The 27,554-nt window shown below is 43.6% G+C and overlaps 1 protein-coding gene across 2 annotated transcripts; it reads left to right on the forward strand.

The window, feature by feature from the left end:
* The first annotated feature begins 3,066 nt into the window (after positions 1-3,066).
* Positions 3,067-22,307, forward strand: atg14 (autophagy related 14). Of its 2 annotated transcripts, none has more exons than XM_075448427.1 (11): positions 3,067-3,549; positions 3,999-4,061; positions 4,227-4,269; positions 4,695-4,776; positions 6,209-6,467; positions 8,103-8,332; positions 12,062-12,179; positions 12,260-12,350; positions 12,762-12,847; positions 13,725-13,899; positions 20,576-22,307. In XM_075448427.1, the coding sequence occupies exons 1-11, from the start codon at positions 3,272-3,274 to the stop codon at positions 20,696-20,698; spliced, it is 1,548 nt and encodes a 515-aa protein (XP_075304542.1). In that variant the 5' UTR covers positions 3,067-3,271; the 3' UTR covers positions 20,699-22,307. The 2 variants fall into 2 exon arrangements, with proteins under 2 accessions (XP_075304542.1, XP_075304543.1); XM_075448428.1 differs by having other exon boundaries at positions 3,068-3,549; positions 6,230-6,467.
* Positions 22,308-27,554: the final 5,247 nt, after the last annotated feature.

Consider the following 27,554-nt stretch of genomic DNA (forward strand, 5'->3'; position numbering starts at 1 on the left):
GAGTAAATTAATATAAACTTGTTTTAGTTTGTAAAATGTTCACCATCCTAAAAGAAAATAAATTATAGGTTGCTAAATTCCTGCACAGGCAAGTTGTAGTCTGAATGAGGTGGGTTTTATTTCCTTTTCAAATATTTCTGAAATGGATTCTGTTTTGATCAAAATAAATGACAGCTCAGAAACATAGAATATAACAGGTGGATGTTGCCTCTGACCACCCATTGAGTGTGATCTACACCACTTGTATGAGATGTAATATAACAGAACTGAAAATTTTCAAAACCTTTGTTTATACAGTGAAGCAAAACATAGACCTTAGTGTGTGTGTGTGTGTGTGTGTGTGTGTGTGTGTGTGTATATATATATATATATATATATATATACATATATACATCTGTATCTGCACACATATACACATACATACCATATGTACTGTATATTCAGAGACTGCAAATTAAAGAACCAACACAATACAGAGGGTTACACAAATTCTGGACGCTTTTTTAATTTTTCCATTTGTCCCAAATCTTGTCACATTTGTCTGTTTGCATTCTATCAGTGAACATAATTCTTTCCATAACAAACAGACCGTACACAATCTGTTGCCAATCTTCCAAAGATGAGACATTTGAGCTTTACCATTTCCTAGCAATAGCTTTTCAGGCAGCCAAACTTAAAATACCATACAAACATCTGTATTCGTAGTATACAAAACCCCAGAGAAACTGAAAATAAATTCTTTCCAACTGAAAATAAATTCTTCCCTTACACAGGTAATATTCAGTCAGAATTATTTTATGTGGTATGGGGAGATGTCAGCTAAATGCATTTCTTGAGTATCAAGTTAAAAGTTGAAGAGCTTTGTGTGCCATTGTGTCAGACAGGTTGCAGGCAAACATACGGAGGCAGAACCGTGGATTTAACATATTTGTGGAACACCCTGGCATGTGTATGCACTCCTGAGTTTGACATTTAATACCATCACTGTTTAAGTAGAATTCATTCATATTGAATTTTATACATAATATTATATATAAAGTGTGAAGTCACATTAACACAATCCTCTTTGTGGACATATTTTAGACTTTCATTACTATGAAGACCCAGTTTGTTTGTTTTTTTGCTCCTGTTTCCCCCCATAAACTCAATCCCATCCTAATGTACTGTACATTAATATATGCATAGTGAATAGAAGTTTCAAAATTCATAGTAGACAAGTTTTCTTTCCTTTTCTAAAGGGGCTTTGGTGATTTTATGGTAACCACAGTGATAGACACGAGGACCTAAGCCATCTTACAATGTGCCTTTCAGGTGGAAGAGCAGGAGACCACCACATGATGGCTGATATTTGTCATGTGAAAGCATGTTCATGTATATCATAATACTCCATTTTTTGTGTGCAAGAGGAAATTTCCCATTTGGCTTAAATGTGGAGATATTTGATAAAAACAGACCTATTGAAAGCATCACACCCAGACAGGATCCAGTTAAACATGTTTTTTACAGATGTACAAGTTTTCTTTGTCTTTTTAATGTGTGTACATATTTACTACAAAAGATGTCTTAAATAAATGTGTAATAAATATAGGACAGTGAGTGTTTTTCTCCATGTTTACTCCACACTGACGGTGGTGTGTTGGTTAGCACCGTCGCCTCACAGCGAGAGGGTTCCAGGTTTTCAACTCCCGGCTGTCTATAATAAAAATTGTCCTTAGGAGTGGTTGTTTGTTTTGTTTGTCTCTGTGTGGCCCTGTGTCTCGCCTCGATGACCGCTGGGATAGGCTCCAGCCCCCCCGCGACCCGACTGACGAATTCAGCGGGTATAGAAAATGGATTGATGGATGGCAATGAGAGGAAAAAACAAAGATTACAACAGAATATTGAAAGTACTTTTATTAAAATACTGCATATTTCTTTAATGACCACACAATTCTAAAGCTTCATGTATGATTGAATACAAATAAGGAACATGGAAAGGCTTGTAAAGCCCAGGAAGTAGACACAGAGTGAGGGTGTCTTCTCCCTGCACAATATATCCAATATCCATTTAATCCCACTGTGCTGCAGGGGAGAAAAGACAGAAGAAATGAGCCATGTCATCGCTTTGTCATGCCACATGAAGGTGAATAAGGGTATTATTTGCCTGTAGTTAACTTTCTATAGAACCTGCATGTGGGCAGAAAACCCAGCAGGTGTGACTGAGAGGTCATCTTCAGTCACTCTGCCTTAGTCTGAAAAACAGATGTGACTCTTCAGAAATAATTTAGGTCTCAATATTGAACAAATTAATCATGGTTTTTGCTACAATTGAGTTAAAGGGTTTATTTATCACAAATGATTGTTTAATGGTTCTTTATTTTTTAACTAACAGTATAGGGGATCATTAATATTCTTCCTGTTTGTTTTATTTGGAACATACCTTGTCACGTGTTCAGTGTCCTGTTGATCCTCTCAGCATCACTGCTGGAGTTACTTCTCCTTCACCATAAGATGTCCAGTTCTCCCACAGTCAGCATCTCGTACACAATGACAGGATTACTTACAGAAAATGAAATGATTACCAATCCTAATGTAATGTGCAAGAGTTTGACTATCCAAAAGATGACGCGTATAGAGAAGGTTTATCTCAGCTCTAAATGTTTGTCAGCTGCAGACTCCAGATAACTTATATCCATGAATGAAACCTACAAACAATGCTGCATCGACATTGACAGGTAATACGGTCAATCATAAATCATTGCATGAGAGACATTAGACATTATTTATTATTATTATTAGTTAGTTGTAGTATTTTTTTACTAGAATTGGTATTATTATTGTTGTTTTATTGTTGTTAATACAATCTTTGTAAATATTTAAAAAAAAAAATGTTGAGCTACTTGACTAATTTGAATTTCGTTTGAATAAAGTATTTTTCTATTCTATTAACCGCTGGGCTCAGTTTATTTACCTGTGAGTGTTCCCGCAGGCAGTTCCCGGCATAACACCGGACCCAAAGTTCAGGACAGCGGACGGAAATGATGCCATAATCAGTACAAACGCTACGTCACAGGTCCCGCCCAGATAGCACATTAAACCGGAAGCTGTGGACTCATCTCCGATCAAAACAAAAACACTTGAAACCCGTTTGTCACTTCCGTCTCAACAGAAATCTTCCAAACATGTCGGCGGTATTATGGCGCGCGTCAGAGAAGCCGTAGAGGCCGTTTTCCTTGCGGCTGGCTCCCTTCAGCGGTGACATTTCAGCGGCTTATCTCAGAGCTACCTGTCCATGGCGTCCTCCGCGGGACTGCCGCCTCTCGGCCCTGATCGCGCTGCTTCATCCTCCGCCTCTCACTCCGGAGGTAAGCTGCCACTTCCTCGACAGTATCCCCACTCGGCTCACTCCACCCCGGGCTGTGTGATGGTGGAGTCGGTGGACGACGCGGAGGGTCTGTACGTGGCGGTGGAGCGGTGTCCTCTGTGCAGCACGTCCCGCCGCAGACTCACCTGTGCCCGGTGCATCCAGGCCGGAGACTTCGTGTTCTTCGATGGGAAGAACACTGAGAGGTAAACCTGACTGTAAGGCAGTGAAATTTGAAAATATTTCTGTGCTAACAGGTGGGTCAGGTTAATAATAATGTGTTAAATATGAATATGGCTCATGTTTTTTTTTGTATTACAATCAGTCATTTTTCCTTCGCTATCGGAAAAGCTTGCCACGCCGACTTTTAGTTTTATATTTTGATCATTAGATGTTTTTATTGATGAAAACTAGCTCTTAGCAGTTAGCCACCTTAGCAACTAGCAAGGTAGCTAACTGTCCTGCTACAGGCGCATGTGAACACCCAAAATAACTCTGTCTTGTGAGGGGGTAGTTTCCCAATCTGGGCTTCAGGGGCCATCAAGGGTCCCTGAGAGGCTTCCAAATACCCGAAGAACTAAGCGGCTTGTGAAGTGTGGAGCAGAATGTTTTTGTCTCATTGACGCTTTGCTACTGGTGTTGTTTATGTCTGTAGATACTCTGAGAAGGTGGGGCGGCTGAAGAAGCTGAAGGATGAGAAAGAGAAGCTGCAGTATAGGTAAAACCATTCAGGGCACACTGTAGCTTTTAGCGTTTAGCTTCTCAGACGTTACTATTCAGAGACCTCTTTGAATTCTGACTGATGGCAGACAAATCAAATAAATGAGCATGTTTTCATCGTACCAAACAAAGATGGATATAATGTGGATTCATCTGTCCTCAGTGTTTTCCAGGCCATGGGCAGGAGGCTGCAGGCTGATGAGATGGTGAGTTCATGCACTATGAATTGCTGTTTTTTTTTTTTAAAACCAAGGAGATGCAGGAACTTCTATTACTGCCTCAAATAACCTGATTTAGTGGAAAGTTCAGTTTGTTAGTAGATGTTTGTGAGCCTTGCTTTAAAAAAAAAAAAAAAAAGAAGAAGTGCTGTTTAGATGAGATGAGAGTGCAGCTGTGTGTTGTTTCCATGTTCATCGCAGCTCAGACGGAATAAAAAGACACTGAGATCCCAAAGTGGATAATGGTCGGCCTATCTGACAGCAGCAGGTAGTTGTGGTTCCCTCAGCCGCTTCTCACCAGCAGGCCCCGCCTCGCAGTAATTTGCCTCTGTGGGCTGTTTGTCTGACCATTAGCCACCTTTGGATTTCAGCCCTGCTGCAGAATAAACTGATCAGCCACTGTTGTCTCTCAGAAATGGAAGATCATGTTGTGTAAGATAAAGATTGGCCAGCTAAAGGAAGCAGTCGCCTGGGGCAACGAGGAGGTGAAGAATGGTGAGTCTGTCTCAAGAATTTGAATTCTTCTGGCTGTTCATCTTTGGGTGCTAACATGTGTCCTGCGTGCTCAGATTACAAGTGGATGGCCCCAAACGTGTGTTCACACCTGCCATTCCACTGCACCCTGAGTCACCACTTGTGATCACATTTCATTAACCTGCTATTTATACAAATAAGCATGTCTCCTATGTCATATGGCCAGCCCTCTGCTGATGAAGAAACGGGACCTCAGCAGGTCTACGGACAAGTTGAACATTCTCCCGAGTCGTACATTCTGATATGCAGCCAACATGATATGCTCCAGTTGTCTTTACATAGTGCCTCTTCATTACTGAAGTCATCTCAAGGCACTTTAAAAGATGCATTCCAACTTTATCAAATTTATCACAATCTAATTCATTAAAATCCACATTAGTCCGATTCTTATACTGCCAACTGGTAAAAAGTTGTCTAGCTTCTGAAACCAACCGATTCGGTTCTATTCCCAGCGTGCACCAGGAAACGGGACTGGATAGTGTAGTGGTAAGATTGCCACCTGTCATGTGGGTGAGCTGTCTTCTACACAGCTTATCTGTGTATACTCCTGCTTTGTATAAACGGAGGTACAACATACAGTTGGACATTTGATGGCGGCAAAGTATTTTACAATGTGTTTTATATTGAGCTGACCACAGCGGTGTAGTTTTATTAACAATCAGAACTAAATAAACGGAGGCAACTCTCCTTTAAAGCCTCCAAATATTCTGCTAATCAATATTTTCCAGACGTAAATGTATTTGTATTCAGTTCACCGACGAGGGTCCCAACAATCCAGTCCAGTAAAACTTTTTGCCAAAGAAATCCACTGAATAAAGGTATAAACGCAACACTTTTGTGTCTGGTCTGTGTTTGATTGTGGCCTGTGGAATGTTGGTCCACTCCTCTAAGGCACCCCTGTGCAATGATCATGCTGTCTGATCAGCATCTTGATATGCCAAACCTGTGAGGTGGGATGGATTCTCTCGGCAAAGGAGAAGTGCTCACTGACACAGATTTAGACCGATTTGTGAACAATATTTGATGTTTTGGGTCTTGGGTCCTTTAATGAGTTCAGCTCAGAAACAAAAGTGTTGCTTTTATATTTTTGGTCAGTGTAGTTTCCTCCAGAGTTCCACAGATTGCCGTTGTATCCAACCTCATTTTGACACTGCTTTTACAGGCTGTATTCTTCCTGGAAACAGGGAAAACATTCTAGTGGTATCTGGCTACTTGTGTGGGGTCAGTGTCATGGACCACCTCTTTGAATGCCTCCTCAGCCCGTCCTGAGTATTGTATTTAGTTCTGTCCGTTTGTAAACCAATGAGCCAGGACAATGTGTTGGCACCAGCTATGAACAGCCTCTAATCATCATCTGTGTGTTCTGATCAAGTCACATGAGTCAGAGCTCCAGATCCTCTCGCCCCTGCTGCAGATAAGGAGCTTCTCCTGCGCTCTCAGGAGGAGGCTCAGCGGCTGCAGCGCCGGGCAGTACGTCACCAGGAGAAAAGGGACAAGATCGAGCGACACAACCGGCGTCTGGTGGAGCTGCTGGAGAGACGCACTCGAGAGCAGCAGAGCAGACTGAGCCAGCTGGCAGCTCTCAGGCGAGACCACATCTTGGAGCTCACCACCCACATTTTCTCCATGCAGGAGGAGAAGCAGGGCAGCAGGTCAGCAAATACGTAGAACACAGCAGGAGGCAGCAGCTCTCTGTTCAGATTTGTAAATAGCTAAAGTTTATTTCTCTGATGTTTATTCTATACTGTAGATTTGTTTATAGCTGATGTTTACTCTCTATTTTTATTCTATTCTATTTGCTTGTTTTTCTGTACGCTGTTGCAACACAATAATTTCCCAAATTGGGATGAATAAAGTATTTATCTATCTATCTCCATAAATCACATACGAGCAGGATAGCGCCCTAACAAACTGTTTCAAATCAAAAGTCAGTGTGCAGCAGCTGGATTAACTCTCTGCTAACGGTGCAGCTTAGGTCTGAGTTTATGTTTGCTGTGAACATAACCACTGTGAAACGATCAGAAAATAATGCCTCATTTCTCTGACTTACGTCTTTGTTGTCGCTGTATGTATTTACCTGCAGCCAGATGCTGCCTTGCTTCATGTTCAGTCTTTCTCTAGAAGTACTCAAAACATTTCTTGAAATGATCGTAATAATGGCCACAGTACAGTACTTTATCAAGGGATTAGTTTTTCTATTGGAAGGCAGGATTCCTTGTTGCTATGCTCTCCTTTAAAACTTTGCATTCACACTCAAAAAGTCCCTGGTTGTGTATAAATACACTCTGCTTCACCTTAAAACTGGTTGTCTGCACAGATTCCCTGTGGTTTGTACAACGTGCTGTTCTGCATGTCTTTACATGCATCCCTTGTCTTCACACTAACCGCACGAATAGACCAAGCGCGATATGAGCGAGCGACGCGACGGAAGTAATTGACTTTGTATTGAATCGCTGGCGACTGAAGAGACAAAAGCGATTCGCTTTAAGGGTTTAGGGTTAGGGATAGGATTTAAGGCTTCTTCAGTGCACTTACCAAACTCTTGGAAATTTGCTTTTCTGCACCACTTCCCAAACTCAACCCAATCCACAATGTGGGTTCCAGAATGCCTTGTAAAACTGTGACGGGGGAGGAGAAGGTTTAAGGTGAGCCAGTTATCACACAGCCTGTTTTGAGACTGATGTCCTTCGCTGCTCATTGTGCCCTGTGTGTAAGAGGTGATCACAGAGAGTGTGTGCCAGCACAAGTGAACACACCTGTTAGCTATGAGTTGAACCCCACCTCACTACAGCACATTTAAGATGCCGTCAGAGGCGACGAGTGATGGAGAGGAAAGATTTATCTCAAAGTTGGAATCTTTAGTGCTTCAATCCTTTTTTTTTTTTATATAGGAGACAAATGGTTACCTCCACTTATAGTCACAGTGGAAAGCAATAATTTAGGATTTTAAAAAGTCATCTGGTCCTCATCAAGACAGATGTCAATCTTCCCAGGAGTGGATATCCCAGAAAATTCCCTTCCAAGCTCAGGCCGTGCAATGCTCACAGAAACTGTAAAAAACCCAAGAGCTACATCTCAGACTCTACAGGCCTCAGTTAGCATTTTAATGTTAACGTTCATGACGGCACAATTAGAAAAAGACAGGTATGGCTTGTCTGGAAGTGTTGCAGGAGAAAGCCTCTTTTTGCAAGGCTTGCGTCCAAAAAGCTGGACGGATTTCCCTTGACATGACGTGTGTAAACACCTTGGTGTTCAGTTTTTCCTCTACTTCTGTGTTTGTCTGTCAGAGACCCTGCAGATGTTGTAGCAGAGTGTGACCCTGCACTTACATCCAGCACAGTGACTGAGCTAGCTGAGGCTCGAAGGACAACCTACCTGTCAGGACGCTGGATCTGGGATGACCAGAATGGAGAAACCAGCATCAGCATCACTGGACCTCCTGTCTCTTTGCCCAGCAATGGAGACTGTTCAGCCTACTACAGCTGGATGGAGGAGAAGAGCACCAGCCAGGGCCCAGGTGAGGAGCAATTGAATTAGTTCACTTTTGGTTCCTTGAAATAGGGGTGCGCGATCTGACGATATAAAATCGTGACTGGCGAGGAAGAGTGGAGAATCGCAGGCGATCTACCAAATTAGAGAAACCGTATAGATCGCCTTTGCCAATCAGCGCAATGATTTTTTTTTTTTTTTTTGTAATGCTGGTTCCCGCCGATGCGGCAGACGTAGGGCGTCCTTAACCTAACTGACCAATCATAGCGAACTGTGCGTCGTGACACTTTCTTACACGCCTCCATGTTGTGTTTGTAAAAACTTAGAAAACGCATGGACAGCCATGGCTGAAAGCCAAGCCGACGAGCTGGTGAAGAAGAGGAAATCCCCCTCTGTAATTTGGAATTGGTTCGGGTTTTCTTCTACCCTAACCCACTGCTGCTGGTCCACATCAGGAATGGGAACGGCAGCAGCGGCACCATCCACAGCACATCCATAGCGGCGCACGGGAGAAACTCACGGCCAGCAGCAGCACTCTCGGGTCGGATGAGGAAACCGCTAGCTCGTAAGCTAACTACGGTGCAAGAGAAAAGGGATGCACCGCGAGCGTGACAAACATTACACAGTTGGAAAGTATTCCTTTAGGGCGCTCTGGTGATGGCAGTGCGTGACTGTGGCTGCAGTAAATGAACATGCAGCGTTGCTCATCTGTTGCTAAATGGCATCATGAGGTGGAGTCAAGTCGTCATCAGTGGTTCGTTTTTCTATTTCCGGTTGCTTCACTCTCACTGTGTCAGATGTCATTAATTAGATCATTATTTTTCATCTTGAATTGGGTTACAGTTGAATTATAATGTGTTGATTGCCAAATTCTTTCTTTTACTCCTTAGCTCTTCTGTGGTTCAGCATGTCGACTTAACTCTACTGTAATTGGTCTTTTTTTTTTTTTTGGATGGAAGATCGTGATAAAAAAATCGAAATCGTGATTTTATGCAAAAAAATCGTGATACAACATTTTTTCCATATCGCCCACCCCTACCTTGAAATAACCTAAGGGTACTTTACAGAGATGGCTATGAGTTGTATTCCCATCCAGCTACATACAATACAGTCATAATCAACATGGTTGTATTTATAAAATGCCAGTTTGTAAAAAGGTTTAGAGGACGGAAAAGAGATGCTAACAAATACAACAGCACCAGGGCAGGGATATCTGCTATCTGCCCTAGGGATGAAAGAAAAACAAGTTATGGACAACAGTAACAGTGTGTACACTTTCTTTGGTTTAGCCCTCATTTGACCACCAATGTCCCATTGATAGAAGATCTCTTCCAGGGAGTCCTAGGCCAGATGGCAGCATAAAACAGTTGATACTATACAATGTCACATTTAGGGTTAAAACAACAAACTAGGTAGGATGAGAACATGGAGAGTGCAGAGCCAGAGACACCCATTCCCTCCAGGGTAGAGAGAAGGATGTGGTGGTTCACTGTGTCAGATGCTGCAGACAGGTCCAGGAGAACCAGGTCAGAGGAGAGAGAGTTAGCTCCAGCAGTTTGGGGTGACTCAGTTACTGCTAGGAGGGCCGTCTCAGGCTCTGTTTACATTAATTCATTTCACCATTTCTTCGTGTCGGCGTCTTGCAAACAATTTACATTTACACACAAAGTTGCTGTCCTCTCAATAAAAGCCTAACTGTTTACTCTGAAACGGGGATCGGCTGATTCGCTAGTCACATGACTAATCAGCCATCACATCACATGATCGCCCTTGCATCTGGAGCATGCGCAACTGCTTAGAAAACACGAGCTACAGGCGCTCCATGTACGGCTTGCGTTGCTGCAGTGGCTGGGTTCTCATCATAAAAGCTTGTTGAATCTGGCGCCTCCTTGCCACGTATTGTTGTGCACAGCGTACTACCAGCAGTAGGACATGGAGCAGGCTCCTATGCTGATCGTGGTTGTCCATGATTTCCATATTCTTCTCGATGACACGAATAGAAAGGAAGTGTGTAACTGAAGTGAAGCACGCCTGTTTGTTTAGCTAGAGCTCAGCACTGCGGATCCTCGTTTCTCCCCGTTTACAGCTGCTAAAATCAGCATCGTATGCGAATGCTTACGTGGGCTCCGGCGTCTTTGAATCCTTCCACCTATGAAGTCGTATTCCAGTATTTTAATGTAAATGAACAGTGCATCTGCGATAGAAACAGATTAGTATAAATGGCACCTCAGTTGAGTGGCCCACCTTGAACCCGGACTGGTGGGGATCCAAGAGGTTGTTCTGGTGGAGGTAAGAGGACAGTTGTTTAAAGACAGCACGTTCAAGAGTTTTGGACAGAAAGGGTAGAAGGGATACCGGTCTGTAGTTCTTGATCTCTGAAGGGTCAAGAGTTGGTTTCTTTAGAAGAGGAGTGACTCTGGCAGTCCTGAAAGCAGAAGGAAAAGAGCCTGATGTCAAAGATGTGTTAATGAGGTGGGTCAGGTAAGGAAGAAGATCAGGAGCAGCAGAATGAAGGAGAGGGGAAGGGACTGGGGCAAGGGAACATGTGGTGGGGCGGCTAGATGTTACAAGGTGAAGGACCTCATTTTCAGAGGGGGGAGAGAAGTGGGACTTTGTCTTTGTCTTTGTGGAGAGGGAGAAGGTGGTAGAGAGGGAGGGGTGGGAGAGCAACACGTGTGGGTGGTGTGGACAGCTGGGGGGAGGGAAGGAAGATCGAATATTGTTAACCTTCTTGTCAAAGAAGTCGGGGAAATCATTAGGGAGGAGGGGAGAGGGGGTGGGGGTTGGAGGAGGGACGAGAAAGTTTGAAAGAGATTTTTGGGGTTGGAAGCAGAAGTTTGAATTCTGATCCAGAAGAAGGCAGCTTTAGCAGCAGAGAGAGAGGAGGAGAAAGTGGAAAGCAAAGACTGGAAGGCAAGAAGGTCTTCAGGGAGTTTACTTTTCCTCCATTTGTGCTCAGCCGCCCTCAGGCTCCGCCTCTCAGTACGCACTGAGTCCGACAACCAAGGGGCAGGTGGAGCTGAGCCTGCAGGCCAAGGGGCAGGTGGAGCTGAGCCTGCAGGCCAAGGGGCAGGTGGAGCTGAGCCTGCAGGCCAAGGGGCAGGTGCCCGCAAGGCCACAGGTCCAGACAACATCCCCGGTCGTGTGCTGTAATCCGTAGCTCCTGTAGCGTCACTGTTGCATTGTCCAAAACATCGCAAAACTTGCTCTTGCAGATGTCTAACAGAGCCTGTCGGTTGTACATATATTCCGGCGTAGACGGACGAAAACTTTGCAACAAAAACTGTGAAAACGAACAAAGTTTAGAATAGATAATTGGGTGTAGTGTGACTACACAAGACAAAGACTAAATCACAGCTAGGACAACTCATAATGGCCTGTATTTCACAGAGCACAGTTTCCCATGTCACTTTTTTAACTTCATCTTATGCATTCATACTTTTTTTTGTGATATTTTAAAAATATATTTCTCTCACTTGAGAACGTGTGTTATTGTGAGCATGTTGCTCCACGCATAGCTGAAAGCTGATTTTTATTAATTAAATTAGTTTTTTTTCTTTCTCAAATTAATTTTCTTTTGGTTTTCAAGTTTGTTCTTTTTTTTGTCTTTTATATTATCAAAGTTTAAATGTGAAAATTCAAACTGAAAGTGTCCAAAAGCATGCAGCAGACATTTACTTTGTGAACCAGTTCAGAACTAAAACCAGGTCTTTGTTTAGTCCAAACTGCAAACTAAAGGCTGCTCTTGTTCCTGCAGAGCTGGACCACATTAACCCGGCTCACACCATTAGTGCTGCCCTCTGCTATGCCACGCAACTGGTCACCATACTGTCTCACATCCTGGACGTCAATTTGCCCAAGAAACTCTGCAACAGGTAGGACAGAACACACCTGCTCGCTTTACAGGTAGAATGTGACCACTTGTCTGATAATTGTTCGCTTGTGTTATTCTCAGTGAGTTTTGTGGAGAAAACCTCAGCCGGTATCGTTTCACCAGATCCCTGAGCAAGCTCAACACCAACATCCTCCACCTCTGCTTCTCACAGGTCTGACGCAACAAACTGACAAGAACACATTGAAATAAAGACTTTAAAGCTCTGGTCAACAGAAACACAGATTCAGTTTTTCTCATCTGAGCAGCCGCTAACAGTTCTCGTTATGATGGAGTAGAACTAATCAGCTGATTGTTTTCTCAGTGAATGAGAAGGACAATCCTGAGACTGCACAGACATGTTGTTTTTTTATTCATTTTGCATGAAAACATTTAAACTGATCATCTTACCAAAATAGTTTAGTTGGTTCTTTTTCTTTTGGTTTCCTTCCAAACTGTGTTGAAAGTAATATGTTTGTGCAAGATGAAGCAAAGTCGAATTGTAATAGCAAGTATTCACAGTTTAGAAAGAATTGATTCTATTTTGTTAGAATACTAACACAAATCCTGTTTTGTGTGTGTTCAGCATGTTGACAGTGATAAGCTCCACCCTCATCACACCCTCAGGAACATCATGTTTCTGGTTGCCCCTGACAACGACAACTTGGGCAGGTGAGACCTTTGATGTTGAGCATAAACTTCCTTTAGTCTTTGCTTTTACATTGGTGTACCAGTCAGTGACATTAAAAGTGGACAGCCGGTGTGAAGCTACTCAGGACACATTCAGATCTGATCCAGAACTCATGTCTGCAGTGTTGTGATAATCTGAACGCATCTGTCCTGGATCGCCTGGTGTTAACCCCTGAATGTTTTATCTGGAAAAACTCACATGTGCTAAAAGAAGCTTGAAGACTTAAAGGATGAATTATTTACAGAAAACCTTCTGCGCATCTGTGATATTAATTTCTGCAGAGATGGTGAACAAAGCAGCTCCAAAGCTCCAGATCTGTCCTGGGTTACACCTTTTCCCAAACCGCAACCTGAGCAATCTATTTTACAGCTGTACATGGCAGAAGAAGGCCACTGTATCCTGTGAACATGACCAGGGCTGCAGCTATCCAATATTTTGGTCATCGAGTATTCTATCGAATATTCCATCGAGTAATCGGATAAAACATACTTTTGCTTAATTAAAGCCCAATTATACAATATACAACAGAAAACAAGACGGATCACTTAATAGTAACAACCAATTTGTTTCCTTTTTAAGAAAAACTGACCCTTATTTATACTACAAAGTAGTAAACTGTTTCAGTCAAAATTTCGGATGCGTCTCGGTGTGAAAGGTCGACCTGCTCTGCTGATGCCTGCACGGGGGCAGTTGGCAGATCAGAGCCTTAGATTAACGTAACAATCAGGAAACATCCGTGAAATGGTGAAAACCGAATGAGACGGGTGGAGAAGCATTTTCCACTGTTCCATGACTTCTGACCAGTGAGAAAGCTGCTGTTCATACCTGCTAACTTTTTTTTTTATCTGTTGGCTTCAGGACTGGTCCATTTGAGGTGAGTGCTGACCTGGAGGAGTCGATGGAGTTTGTGGAGCCGGAGGAGGCAGGGCCGACAGAGGAGAGTGGGGATGAGGCGGTGACGGACGAGGAGACGGACCTGGGCACAGACTGGGAGACGGTGCCCAGCCCACGGTTCTGTGACATCCCCTCTCAAGTAGGGACCCCTTTTAAACTGCTGAAGAGATGAAACGAGTCCTGCTGCTTGTACACTAGCTGTAAAAGAGAAGCTGTAGCACCGATGGTCCTGTAGCACATGATTCTGCAGATGGTATTTTTTTAATCCAGTTTCAGGTGAATAACAGAGACCATTCAACTGAGAACAATTTAAATTTAACAGATTTTACATCAAATGTCAGTTATGATAAAAATCAGAAAGATGTAACAGATGAACAAAACCAATCTAAATCTAATCTTTATAGTTTTTTTGCTTCTCACAATGCTGGTAGGGAAGGGTCTAAAAAATATAGATCTGCTTCCAAGCTTGGAAAATGCCACCATTTATTATCCTATGCAACCAGCAAATCCCTTAATGGCTCCACATTGTGTTGTGTCCGACTCATCTGAAGAGATGAATTTTTCTTATACAGTGTAAATCTATTAAAGGAATGAAAGACTGTTCACTTGGGTACCTTCCACATCATAGAATACAATAGAATAGAATAGAGAAATACTTTATTTATCCCCCAATGGGGGAAATTCAAATTCGTCAAGTAGCTCAACATTTTTTTTTTTAAATATTTACAATGATTGAATTAACAACAATAAAGCAACAATAATACTACTACTACTAACTAAATAATAATAAATGACTAAATGGCAAAATAAACAAATAAATAAAAATCAATCAATGCAGCTGCTCCTCTGTCCTGCAGGATGCTGTGGAGAGGATGTTTATTATTCTCCATCACAGAATCTAACTTTTTAACTAAATTATGATTATTATTAATTAATTGAATTCTAATTGTCTTGAATTGGACTTACTATCTAAGTGCCTTGAGATGACATTTGTTGTATTTGGCGCTATATAAATAAAAATGAATTGAATTGAATTGAACTTCCTCCTCATCCGTTTCTCCACCACAGCACTGAGAGGGTCCAGCCTTCTGCCTACAACAGAACCAGCCTTTTTCACCAGTTTGTCCAGGCGCCTACAGTTTCTGTCTGTAATAATAATAATAATAATAATAATAATAAATCAAATTTGTAACACACTTTTCATTAGCAAAAATCTCAAAGTGCTACAAAGTACAACTAAAATCAGGGATAAAATCAACATAAAAATCTTGTGGCGGCAGAATAGGCTTGCTTAAAAAGAAAAGTCTTTAAGCCTCTTTTGAAGTCGACCAGTGGTTGCGGCGCTCTCAGACTGGGAGAGAGTTCCAGAGACACTGTAGTGACTGTAGTGCAACTCCCCCAGCAGACAGCAGCATAGAACAGTGCACTCTCAATGATAGTGTGATAAAACATACTCATCATATCACTGCAGACATTGAAGGACCTGAGCGTCTCAGGAAGAAGAGACGGCTCTGGCCCCTCCTGTACACTGCCTCTATGTTGGCAGACCACTCCAGTTTATTATCCAGCACCACCCCCAGGTATTTGCAGGTCTGAACAGTCTCTATCTCCCCTCCATCAATGCAGACTGACTGGTATGGGGTTTTAGATCTCCTGAAGTCCACCACCAGCTCTTTGGTTTTGGTGGTGTTCAGGAGCAAACAGTTCTTTTTGGTCCAGTCAGTAAAGGCCTCCACAAGGTCCCTGTACTCCTTCTCCTGTCCACCACGCACACATGCCACAACAGCCGTATCATCAGAATACTTCTGAATGTGGCAGGACTCTGAGTTGTACCTGAACTCTGATGTGTCAGGGAGGGGGCCACACCCATACCGAGCAGCTTGTCTTTCAGTATGGGAGGCCGTATGGTGTTGAAGGCACTGGAGAAGTCAAAGAACATGACTCTCACATATGAACCAGGCACATCCAGATAAGCATATGCCCGATGCAACATGTACAGAATCGCGTCTTCCACTCCTGTGTTTCTGGTAGGCAAACTGGAGGGGGTCAAGAGCCTCAGCAACCTGCAATCTCATGCGACGAACAAGGAGTCTCTCCAAGGTCTTCATGATATGAGATGTCAGAGCCACCGGTCTGCAGTCATTCAGCTCCACCGGTTGCCCTAATTTGGGCACCGGTATGAGACAAGAAGTTTTCCACAGCACCGGGACTTTTTCCATCTGAATGCTCATATTGAAGAGCCTCTGAAGAGGGACTGCTAGTTGACCAGCACATTCCCTCAGAAGCCTTGGACAGACTCCATCTGGGCCTGAAGCCCTCCCTGGCTTAAGTCTCCTGAGCTCAGCTCCAACCTCCTCTATAGTTAGACACAGAGGTTGTAGCGGAGGGATGGCGACAGGAGTGAGGTTGCTATCAACCATAGAGATGGGGGGTGGGGGTGCAGCTGGACAGAGGAGGCCAGGCGGTGGGAACTGCCGCAGAGGTAGATGTGCAGCTGGGCTCTGGATGCCTGGTGGTGGAAGCTGCCGCAGAGGTGGAGGTGCAGCTGGGCTGATGATGCCAGGCGGTGGGAGCTGCTGCACAGGTGGAGGTACAACTGGACAGAAGAAGCTTGTTGGTGACAGCAGAGGTAGAGGTGCAGTCAGGCGGAGGAGGAGGCTTGGCGATGCAGGTTGCCATTGAGGTGGAAGTACAGCAGGGCAGTGGAAGCAGTATAGAGGAAGCAGCTGTAGTGGTGGGGGTGGAGGGAGGAGCAGCAGAGGAGGGAAAAGCCACACTGTCAAACCTGTTGTAATAATGGTTGAAAGTATTGGCTCTGTCCACATCACCTTCTACAGACTGAGAGTTCTTCAGTCTGTATCCAGTGATGGTCCTCATGCCCCTCCACACCTCCTTGGTGTTATTGTTCTCCAGCTGTCTCTCCACCTTTTTCTTGTACTCCACCTTAGCTCGAGGTAATGTGTTTTTAAGCTCCTGTTGTACACTCCTCCGCTTTTCTCTATCCCCATTCTGGAACGCCCTCTTTTTCTTCAGGAGGTCTTTGATGTCACTGCTGATCCATGGTTTGTTATTTGGATAGCACCTTACAGTCCTGACTGGAATCACAGTGTCCCTACAGAAGTTAAAGTTCCTATGGCATGAAAATAAATGGAGGCTTTTATATATTTTTAGTGGTCCCCTAATACTGTATCTGAGTTTTTTTCCCCAAAATTCTGAATTACAGTCCCAAAAATGAGCTTTCCTTAGGATCCTCAGAATGAGCTGTTTAGTGGGGGTGTGGCCTTACTTACGCCCGTGGTACCTTGTGCAAATGTTTTGTGAATCACTATGGCACGTAGATGGCACGGCAGCCCTATGCCGTAAAACTAGCGAAACCTGTTGAAATGAGCTTACTTTGACAATATGACGAACTAGTTACTGAACAACTCTCCTAACACAGTCAAACATCAAGCAAGTGCTACACAAGACACAGCAAAAAAGGCGTGCGTGAAGGGGAAAGCAGGAGTGAGGATTTTGACATTCTCAGCTGATTGCTCTGGTTTGCAAAGATGCACGTAGCGCGAGTCATTTCAATCAGGGGAAAGGCAGATATCGTGCGCGCCATAACACCAACAGCAGGACGGCTATCAGAACAACAAATAAGTACACAACACTCGCGTTACAGTAAATGAGGTGTCCACTCCCATACCTCATGCTATTTACCGTTACATTAGCGACAGTGACCGAGCTATTAGCTGCAGAGCTAACGACACAGACAGACTGACCGTTTTGACTCTGGAACCATGAATGAATCATTATCCTGATGAAATGCACTGAATCTGCGGATTCATTTTTCTTCAGGAAGCTTGAAGTAGGGGGTTTCGGTCTAAAATGAGCGAGCTAACCATCTCATGGGCATGCAAACACCTCCAACAGCCTAGTTGGCAGAGATAAGAGCTTGCAGATGCTATTAGCTGCATAGCTAACCATTAGCTAACGTTAGCCGCTAACGATACAACCCCTTTCCTGTGGTAACAAGCTATGTAACCATACTGTACATACAGGAAAGCAACACAATAATAGAGCGTTAAATTACTTACTCGGGAATGAGATCCTTCCCCAAGTGAGAGACGAATTGAGCAGGAGGTTGACAGGCGGATCGGTGCGGCGTCTGCAGTGATGCGGGCTCTGCACCGGCCCGTCGTAGTGAAGAAGGAGCTGAGCCAGAAGGCTAAGCTCTCGATTTACCGGGCAGTCTATGTTCCTACCCTCACCTATGGTCACGAGCTGTGGGTAGTGACCGAAAGAACGAGATCGCGAATACAAGCGGCTGAAATGAGTTTCCTCCGCAGGGTGTCTGGGCTCTCCCTTGGGCTCGGTATTATCCCAAGTTCTGGAAACATTCGTCTGTGAAATATTTGGCGCACACACAAATCTCTTCGGTTCTGTCGTCACTTTCCCAGAAAAAAACAAAATCTGTCCACTGGCTCTTTAGAGGTTCTGATGCAGGAGCTCTAAACAGATTTTTTACATCCATGTACAGAGTAATGAGCTGGCCAAAGAGCTGTGGGCGGGGAAAGGCAGTTTATTGGCTCTGGGTGGAAACAACCTCCACGTCATAACAGGCAGCTTTCCCGATCAGGCCATCTGCATGGTCACATTACCAAAGGCGGAGAATAATTTCCAGTGCATGGTTTAGGTCTATCGTCCTTTTTAGCCACTGGGGGACCGCAGGCAGGCTAGAGGAACTCATATTAATGTTAAACAACCTTAAAAAGTGAAAATTTCATGCCAAAGGACCTTTAATGTAGTCTGTGATGGTGCTGACCCTCCTGTCCATGTCCATGTCCATTTCTTCTTCCTCCAGCAGTACAGCCCAGTCTGTGACATCAAAGCAGTCTCTCAATGCATCACTCGCCTCTGGTGACCACTTCCTGAAAGATCTGGTAGTAACAGGAAGTCTTTGTACACACGGTCTGTATGTGGGTTGTAGATAGACCATGCTGTGATCAGATCTACCCAGTGGTGGAAGAGACACTGCCCTGTAAGCCTCCTTCACGTTAGCATAGAACAGATCTAATGTCCTTTCTCCACGTGTTGGACAGTCCACATACTGTACAAAGCCAGTCAGGCAGGAGGATAGAGAGACGTGGTTGAAATCTCCTGTGATTGCAATGAATGCCTCAGGATGCTGGGTCTGTATCCTAGCAACGGCGTCATGGATGACGTCACACGCCGTTGTAGGTGCCGCCCTCGGTGGAATGTAAACAACAATGACGACTGTGTATGGGAACTCTCTGGGTGCATAGAACGCACGGAAACCAACTGACAGCAGTTCGATGTCTGGACAACAAACCCTCTCCTTAACAGTCACATAGCGGGGGTTTACCCGTCTCTGATTAAAGAACAGTATAACACCCCCGCCTTTCCGCTTACCGCTGCTCGTACTCAGGTCTCGATCCGCTCGTACGGCTGTGAAGCCGGGTATGTCCACATGAGTCTGGTGTGTTGTTGTTCAGCCAGGACTCAGACAGACAGATCAAACTGCTCTCCTTATACAGCCGTTGGTTCCGCACAAGCACCTCTAACTCATCACACTTGTTAGGCAGTGAGTTAGCGTTTCCCATAATCACCGAGGGCAGAAAAGGTTTGTACCTCCACCTCCTGTTGTGCCTCTTTGCCTTTAGTTTCACTTCAGCTCTGCATCCACGGTAGCTACAGCTTTTTAAGCTCGGTCGGAATTGGATGTTTAATTCCGCGTCCAATCCTTGACAGTGCCAACAGTTCTTCTCTTGTGTACACTGCTTTAGTAGTAGTGCACATTGTCAAAAAAATTAATTAAAACAAAAAAGCAGATCAATAAAAACGAACTAAAAATGTTTAGATAGAAACAAAAAATGACAAATAATCATATAAACCATGAGAAAAATTGAGAGCTACACAGACTTGCTGCCGATAAGGTCGGCGCATAGCAACCGAATCATTAATACCACGTCACACATGGTAGTGTCATCCCGAGGGAACGGTTTCATGTGACCGGGTCTGGAGTCGGGATGAAGAGAAAAATACTGAGTGAAAACTTTTTGCAGAGTCTTAGGATCTCAGGTTGGGGTAAAGTTTTCATTTCAACAATACCACAACCTAAAGCAATCCCAAGACCCCACATTGAACCAGCCAGGCAAGGCAAGGCAATTTTATTTGTAGAGCACAATTTGTACACAAGGTAATTCAAAGTGCTTTACATCTACATAAAATCACAAGGAGGCAATGAAATCATTAAAAAATAAATACATTTTAAAAAAACATTAAAAAAAATAATCATTAATTAATTTAAAAGTGAATAGTGCAGATAAAGCCAGAATCTGGAGCTGAATGCAGCAGAGCATCTCTGAGAGAATAGCTGCACTGACAGACCCATCCAACCCAACTGAGCCTGAATGTTCCTGCCAAAGGAATGCTGCGCCAAGATTTTAGGATCATTAACCAGGCTCGAGAATTACGAAACACTCCAAACACTTTTCTCTGTGTATTGATGAGAAAATGAAAAACTGAATCCTTTTTGAGATGAGTCTGAAATATTGTTCTGCTGCTTTTTTTTTAAAGAAAAAAATTGCTGTGCATCATAAAACAGCCCAACACGTCGGACCTGGTCGGGAACAGAGACGCACACTCGTGCATATTCATGATTACTGAATGATCAAGCTGAATTGAATATGAATTAATATTGTGGAATGTTGTTTACATGATGTGCTGCATATATCAGTTATAATTTGTAAGGGCAGCTTTCAAAAAACAGGATTTAACCTTTCCTCTCCCTCTTCTTCCTCCTCCTTCAGTCTATGGATCTTTCCCAAAGTGCACTGCAGGTTTCCCAGCCCTCGGCTCCTTCTGGAGGGATGATCTCGTCGGCCGCTGCATCTGTCACCTCTTGGTTTAGAGCTTACACTGGCCAGCGTTGATCCACCCTCACTGCCTCTGACTCTGGGCTGCTTCGGAGCAGGCAGGGTGAGGTCAGAGGTCCTCAGAGACTGACTTTATATCGTTTTATCTATGAAGCCTTCTCCGGATGGATCAGAATCACAGGACACGGGAGTGTCTGAACTTTTTGCAGTTCTCAGGTCAGCTGATTTTGTTGTTGCAGTTGTAAAAAGATCAGTGTGACTGCAGTTGTTGTGAGGAGGAACCCAGGAGGTTAATGTGCTGAAATGTTTCAGTTTCAGTTCCACTTCCTGTGAGCAACCATGAGGTCATCTCTGCTTGATATTCATCCTTTGGAGTTTTATCAGCTTTTAGATACACAGACTGAACACTAAATGTTCAACTGACTTTGACTTTTGCATAAAATGACTTTCCTCAAGTATGTTGAACATGTAGTAAATGGTTGACACTGTGTCATGTAGTCATAATAAGGGATTGTACAAGTTCAATCTATCTTTCTTTACACACATTAGTCGTGTTGGTTGGTATTATTTGCCTGCTGGCCTCAGACCAGTTACCTTGTGCCTCCTCCAGAGTCTCAGTGTGAGTGAGTGACCATCACGGAGCTCATTTCAGAGATGACCAAGACAGTCGAGAAGCTGGAACACTTAACTTATGGCTGCATATTACATTAGTGTCTGAAAGCCATGTAACGTGTTATGTACACCAGCGCACCGGTTAACCTGAGGATCTAACTGTTCATTCGTTTCTCAATTTATTTTAATAATCCAAAAACAAATGTTGATGTCTCTTAAAATGATGACCCAATGCTAATGTTGCATCAGGCTTGTGAGGTTGCTGCAGGTCTGAAAGGGAGCGTCGCTCTGACTGAGCAGGGCTGACTCGCCAGCTGTCATCAGCTCACCATGAAGGGAAATCATTGCATCTTTTTTTTGTAGTTTCCATTTTATTTGTTTTATTCACATGTTTGATGATGAGAGGGAAACACGAATCAGATATTGGTTGCCATGGTGATAACGAAACAGCATCTGAACCACTTTGACTCAGCTAGAATGTTTGTTTGTTCAGTCGGACAAACAAGTTTTCATTCGAAATAAAATCTGTTTACTGGGCTTTTGAAGTAAATGTTTTTTCAGAAATGGATAGATATTTTTATTCAGTGTGCTTGTTTATTTTTGCCTCATGTGTACATGTCACACAGACTAAACCAATCAGTGCCATGTTGCCCAAAAAATAGCTTAACGTTTTCATCTGGATCCAGTGGGATTTTTCAGTATTCTAGTCTGCAAACCGCGATCGAGTATTAATTCATCATTTTGCTCTTCTTTTTCTTTTTTTCTTTTTTTTTTACTTGTTGTGTCCATGCATCTGTCACCACAATTCCAGCTGTTTCAAGTCAGCTGTAAATGATTTTTTTTCCTGATTACTTTACAATCTGAGCAGCTGCTGTGTGTATAGAGGATCTGAATAAAAGGCTTTGATATACACTGAGATGTACACCGATCACAGCATTCTGTTGCAGAGACTTGAACATGTTATTGGGATTAAAGGAACTGCATTAGGATGGTTTAAGTCATATTTATCTGAAAGATTTCAGTTTGTTCTTGTAAATAAAGAATCTTCCTCACACACCAGAGTAAGTCATGGAGTTCCTCAGGGTTCTGTGCTTGGACCGATTCTTTTCACTTTATACATGCTTCCTAGCCTAGAAATCTAGACGCCCCTAGCGGCCGCAAATGGAATTTGCTCCGGGGCTAGTCTAGTCACTTGTGGTCGTTTTGCAAGGTTCCAAATCAAAACTTAATCGAGCCAATCAAATCGTGAGGAGTGGGGTTGGAGGCCGGGCTACCTAGTGACGACAGAGGTGCGACGTTTCAGTGAGTGGTTCCAGAGAGAGGTTAAAAAAAAAAAAAAAAAAGTTCCAGAGAGAGGTAAACAATGGCTGCGCCCGGCGAACAGGCTTTCCCCAATCGATTGCGAGCATGATGTACCGAAGACGGCGGGCCGATCTTCGTCTCAGAGCTGACAAAACTCTACGGTAAGGCATTTGAACGGTCAAATTACGTTAACGGGACGAGAGCAGTCAAAACGGCAAAACCGGAAGTGCGTTACTCACTGCGGTTAGCTTTAGTAGCGCTGAATTCGTGGGAACAAAATTGTAAATAGCCGGTATTTTGTCAGATTTTCAACACCTTGGGGGTCTAAACGACTACTTTCTCGCCTGAAAATGTTTCAAATGTTGCTAAAGTTATATATTTACAGAGTTTATAGCTTAAGAGAAATTAGCTTTTCAGGCCATAGACTACAAACTTCCGTCGCGTTGACTACGTAAAACTTCTTCATCGCTCTGATTGGTTGTTGCGCCATCCTATTGCGTGGCGTTGAACTTGACAGACAGCCGTTTATCCCGCCCACACTGCTATCCAGCGTCACCAGACCCCTGTACAGCTTTTTGCTGTACGGGTCTGGCTTGCTAGGCTACATGCTTCCATTAGATAACATTATTAGACAGCATGGCATAAAGTTCCATTGCTATGCTGATGATACTCAGCTGTACTTATCTATGAAACCAGATGAACCCAATAGGTTGGTCAGACTACAAGCATGTCTTGGAAACATAAAGACCTGGATGACTCTGAATTTTCTGCTTCTAAATTCAGACAAAATTTAAGTTCTTGTCTTTAAGTCTGAGTGCTTCAGAAAAAAGTGTCTAGCCATACAGTTACTGCGGATAGCATAATTTTTTCTAAATTCAGAGTCTGTCCTTTCACCCACATATAAAACAGGTTTCTAGGACTGCTTTCTTTCACCTTTGTAATATTGTTAAAATCAGGAACATCTTGTCTCAGAGTGATGCAGAAAAACTGCTCCATACATCTGTTACTTCAGGATTGGACTGCTGTAATTCTTTATTATTGGGCTGTCCCACATATTCTCTGAAAAGCCTTCAGCTGATCCAAAATGCTGCAGCCAGAGTTCTGATGAGAACTAACAGCAGAGATCATATTTCTCCAGTTTTAGCTTCTCTTCATTGGCTCCCTGTTAAATTCAGAATAGAATTTAAGATTCTTCTCCTTACATATAAAGCTCTTAATGACCGAGCTCCATCATATCTTAAAGATCTCATTGTAAGATATTTTCCTAACAGAGCACTTCGTTCCCAAACTGCAGGTTTACTTGAGGTTCCCAAAGTTTCTAAAAGTAGAATGGGAGGCAGAGCCTTCAGTTATCAGGCCCCTCTATTGTGGAATAAGCTGCCAGTTTGGGAGGCAGAGCCTTCAGTTATCAGGCCCCTCTCTTGTGGAATAAGCTGCCAGTTTGGGAGGCAGAGCCTTCAGTTATCAGGCCCCTCTATTGTGGAATAAGCTGCCAGTTTGGGAGGCAGAGCCGTCAGTTATCAGGCTCCTCTCTGTGGAACCAGCTGCCAGTTTGGGAGGCAGAGCCTTCAGTTATCAGGCCCCTCTCTGTGGAACCAGCTGCCAGTTTGGGAGGCAGAGCCTTCAGTTATCAGGCCCCTCTCTGTGGAACCAGCTGCCAGTTTGGCTTCAGGAAGCAGACACCCTTTCCACTTTTAAGACCAGGCTTAAAACATTCCTTTTTGATAAAGCTTATAGTTAGGGATGGCTCAGGAGCCATCCCTAACTATAAGCTTTATGTACCTGATGATGCACCTCTTCTCCCTCCGCTCTCTTCATTCTCCATGTACATATGACATCATTGTTGTCATGAACTTGTGTTTCTCTTTCTCAGCAGGTATCCCTGGCCTGGCCTGACCTTGTGTTACGGTGCTTGTTGTTTTATTGACGGTCATCATACACAAACACTGAAACACTGATACCGATGTGATCCTTTCCTACAAGGAGCTTGAGCATGTTATTTTTTCAACACACAGGGGTCTGTGGGGCAGGGCTGCACGTGACAGATGATCGTGCAGATCTGCTCAGCAGCAGCTTTGAGTTGAGTGTGTGAGCCATGGATTAGCATGTTAGCTATGTGTGGTATTCAGTGCTGCAGAGGAAAAACTGATCCCACTGAATTAATATCAGTGCTGCTTCCTTCCACCTCCCTATAGGCTCAATTCTTTATAATAGCCTGATACCTCATGTTCAACAGATGAAAAAATGAGCCACACTGGCTGAAATCATCTTTCCTTTTCTTTTCTTTGCAGATTTTTACTATTCTCAAATATTCAACTTGCATCAGAACTAAGTCAAATTTTGACATACACACGCACACACCTAAAGAAACACATAAAAACATGTAACCTTGAGACAAAACCAAACAACAAAATGTCCACATCAAGTTTTTTGACAATATTCATGAGAATAATCATATTCATAATTGACTGGGCAGCAGCTGAAGTTCAAAGCAGACTGGACAGAAAAACGGCACTCCTCTCATTTTGTATGTATATGTATCCAGTATCCAGCTTGTGCTTTTGAATTAGCTCTCCTCAACCTTTGCTTTTCTTGTTTCCAGTGGCTGAAAAAATGTTTTAAGTTAAACATGATTTGATCTCAAAGAGAGCTGCACGGTGGTGTGGTGGTTAGCATCGTCACCTAACAGCAGAGGGTTACTGGTTTGAATCCCAGCTGGGGCCTTTCTGCGTGGAGTCTGCATGTTCTCCCCATGTATGCGTGGGTTCTATCCGGATTCCTCCGGCTTCCTCCCACTGTCCAAAAACATGCAACTCAGGTTAGTTGGTGACTCTGAATTGAGCCTAGGAGTGAGTTTGAGTGTGGATGGCTGTTTGTCTCTGTGTGTGATGGACCTGTGCAGGGAGTACTCTGCCTCTCGCCCAATGACTGCTGGGATAGGCTCCAGCCCCTCTGCGACCCTGAGTTGGATTAAGCGGGTATAGAAGATGGATGGATGATGATAACATCCCATAGTGGCCAATGATGCTAAAAAGTAGGGATGTGAAACTGTGAAATTATATGGTGATACCAATGTTGCAAATGATAATTGGATAGCCGATACTGATTGCTTTTGCCATTTTTTTTCTTCCTTTATTATCAGTGAAATTATGAAATATGCATGATAAAAATAACAGAACTCAATTCAATTCATTTTTATTTATATAGCGCCAAATACAACAAATGTCATCTCAAGGCACTTAGATTGTAAGTCCAATTCAAGCCAATTGGAATTCAATTAATTAATAATAATCATAATTCATAAAATAATCCAATTCGTTCATATAGAGCCAATTCAAAAACAATTTCCTAGCTAAGAAAACCAACAGATTGCACTGAAAACTTTTTGTTTTTCGGTCCAATCTCCCGTCCTGAGCGTGCCTGAGGCGACTGTGGAGAGAAACGACTCCCTTTTAACAGGAAGAAACCTCTGGCAGAACCAGAACCAGGAAGGGTGGCCATCCGCCTCCACCAGCTGGGGTTTGAGAAGACAGAAAGGGGGGAGGGGGGGAGGGCCGCGGCGGCACTGTAACACCATTCAAAGGATATGTTGGAACAGGAAAACACAAGTTAATGATTGATGACTGATTCAGAACAACAGCGACAGGTGAGGACAAGTTTTACTCTGTTTTAGCCTACATCAAGTTGGAGACATTTTTTAATATGGCCAACTGGTGAGACAAGGAGGTCCGCGAGCTCCTCAGCCCCCGAGCAGAGGATGTAATTTTCCGCCACATTTCGGGGACGGTGAAAGATGGACCTCTGCTGGAAGGGCTGGCGAGAAAGATGGGAGAGCGCGGTTTCCCACGCAGCAAGACGCACCGTAAAGTAACATCTCCATGAACTGCATTGCAAAAATGAGTTCTCAAGGTGTCCCGCCATCGTTTGTTTGAAAAATTTGATGCAGACAGGTGTATTTCACCCTACCTCCGACGCATGGCTTGTGCCTACGTCATTGTACACGCCCAGCATTTTATGTGTTTCGTGTGACGCTCTGCCACTAGGCAACGCCCCCTGAACTCGGCTTCAGGTGACACGGGTCACCCTGACACGCCAAGCGTTCACAATGCTCGACGCGGGTCGAAGGTGCAATTTGGACCCGCTAAGATAGCGGGTCGCAGTGTGAAAGGGGCTAGTGAGTAATTCCCTACACTCCCTATATAGATCTGCTCCTCACACCACAACAACCATCTTTTTACAGCCACAAGCTACCTCAGCCTCTCACCAACTGCACACCAGTCACAGCGGGGTGGGGATGCAAACCCTGGTTCGGGTAGGGGGAGAAATAAAAGAGGTAAGATAAGCGGGAATGGGATTCAAAGCCTGGTTCGGGTAGGGGGTAATGAAAGTATAGAGGGTGCCAGAGGTGGAGGCAGAACAAGACACACTAGCAGACACACTATCAGATTCAACAGACCTAACTATAAGCTTTATAAAAAAGGAAAGTTTTAAGCCTGGTCTTAAAAGTGGAAAGGGTGTCTGCTTCTCGGACATTTACTGGCAGCTTATTCCACAATAGAGGGGCCTGATAACTGAAGGCTCTGCCTCCCATTCTACTTTTAGAAACTCTGGGAACCTCAAGTAAACCTGCAGTTTGGGAACGAAGTGCTCTGTTAGGAAAATATCTTACAATGAGATCTTTAAGATATGATGGAGCTCGGTCATTAAGAGCTTTATATGTAAGGAGAAGAATCTTAAATTCTATTCTGAATTTAACAGGGAGCCAATGAAGAGAAGCTAAAGCTGGAGAAATATGATCTCTCCTGTTAGTTCTCATCAAAACTCTGGCTGCAGCATTTTGGATCAGCTGGAGGCTTTTCAGAGAATATGTGGGACAGCCCAATAATAAAGAATTACAGTAGTCCAATCCTGAAGTAACAAATGCATGAATTAGTTTTTCTGCATCACTCTGAGACAAGATGTTCCTGATTTTAACAATATTACGAAGGTGAAAGAAGGC

This window comes from Odontesthes bonariensis, chromosome 17, assembly GCF_027942865.1.
Source record: "Odontesthes bonariensis isolate fOdoBon6 chromosome 17, fOdoBon6.hap1, whole genome shotgun sequence".
NCBI lineage: Eukaryota > Metazoa > Chordata > Actinopteri > Atheriniformes > Atherinopsidae > Odontesthes > Odontesthes bonariensis.

Excerpts from the sequence above, each read along its gene's own strand:
- atg14 (XM_075448427.1), top strand. The coding sequence starts at position 3,272 with ATGGCGTCCTCCGCGGGACTGCCGCCTCTCGGCCCTGATCGCGCTGCT. Across the intron at positions 3,550-3,998 it reads GATGGGAAGAACACTGAGAG|ATACTCTGAGAAGGTGGGGC; the intron begins GTAAACCTGACT and ends TTATGTCTGTAG. Across the intron at positions 12,848-13,724 it reads GACAACGACAACTTGGGCAG|GACTGGTCCATTTGAGGTGA; the intron begins GTGAGACCTTTG and ends TGTTGGCTTCAG.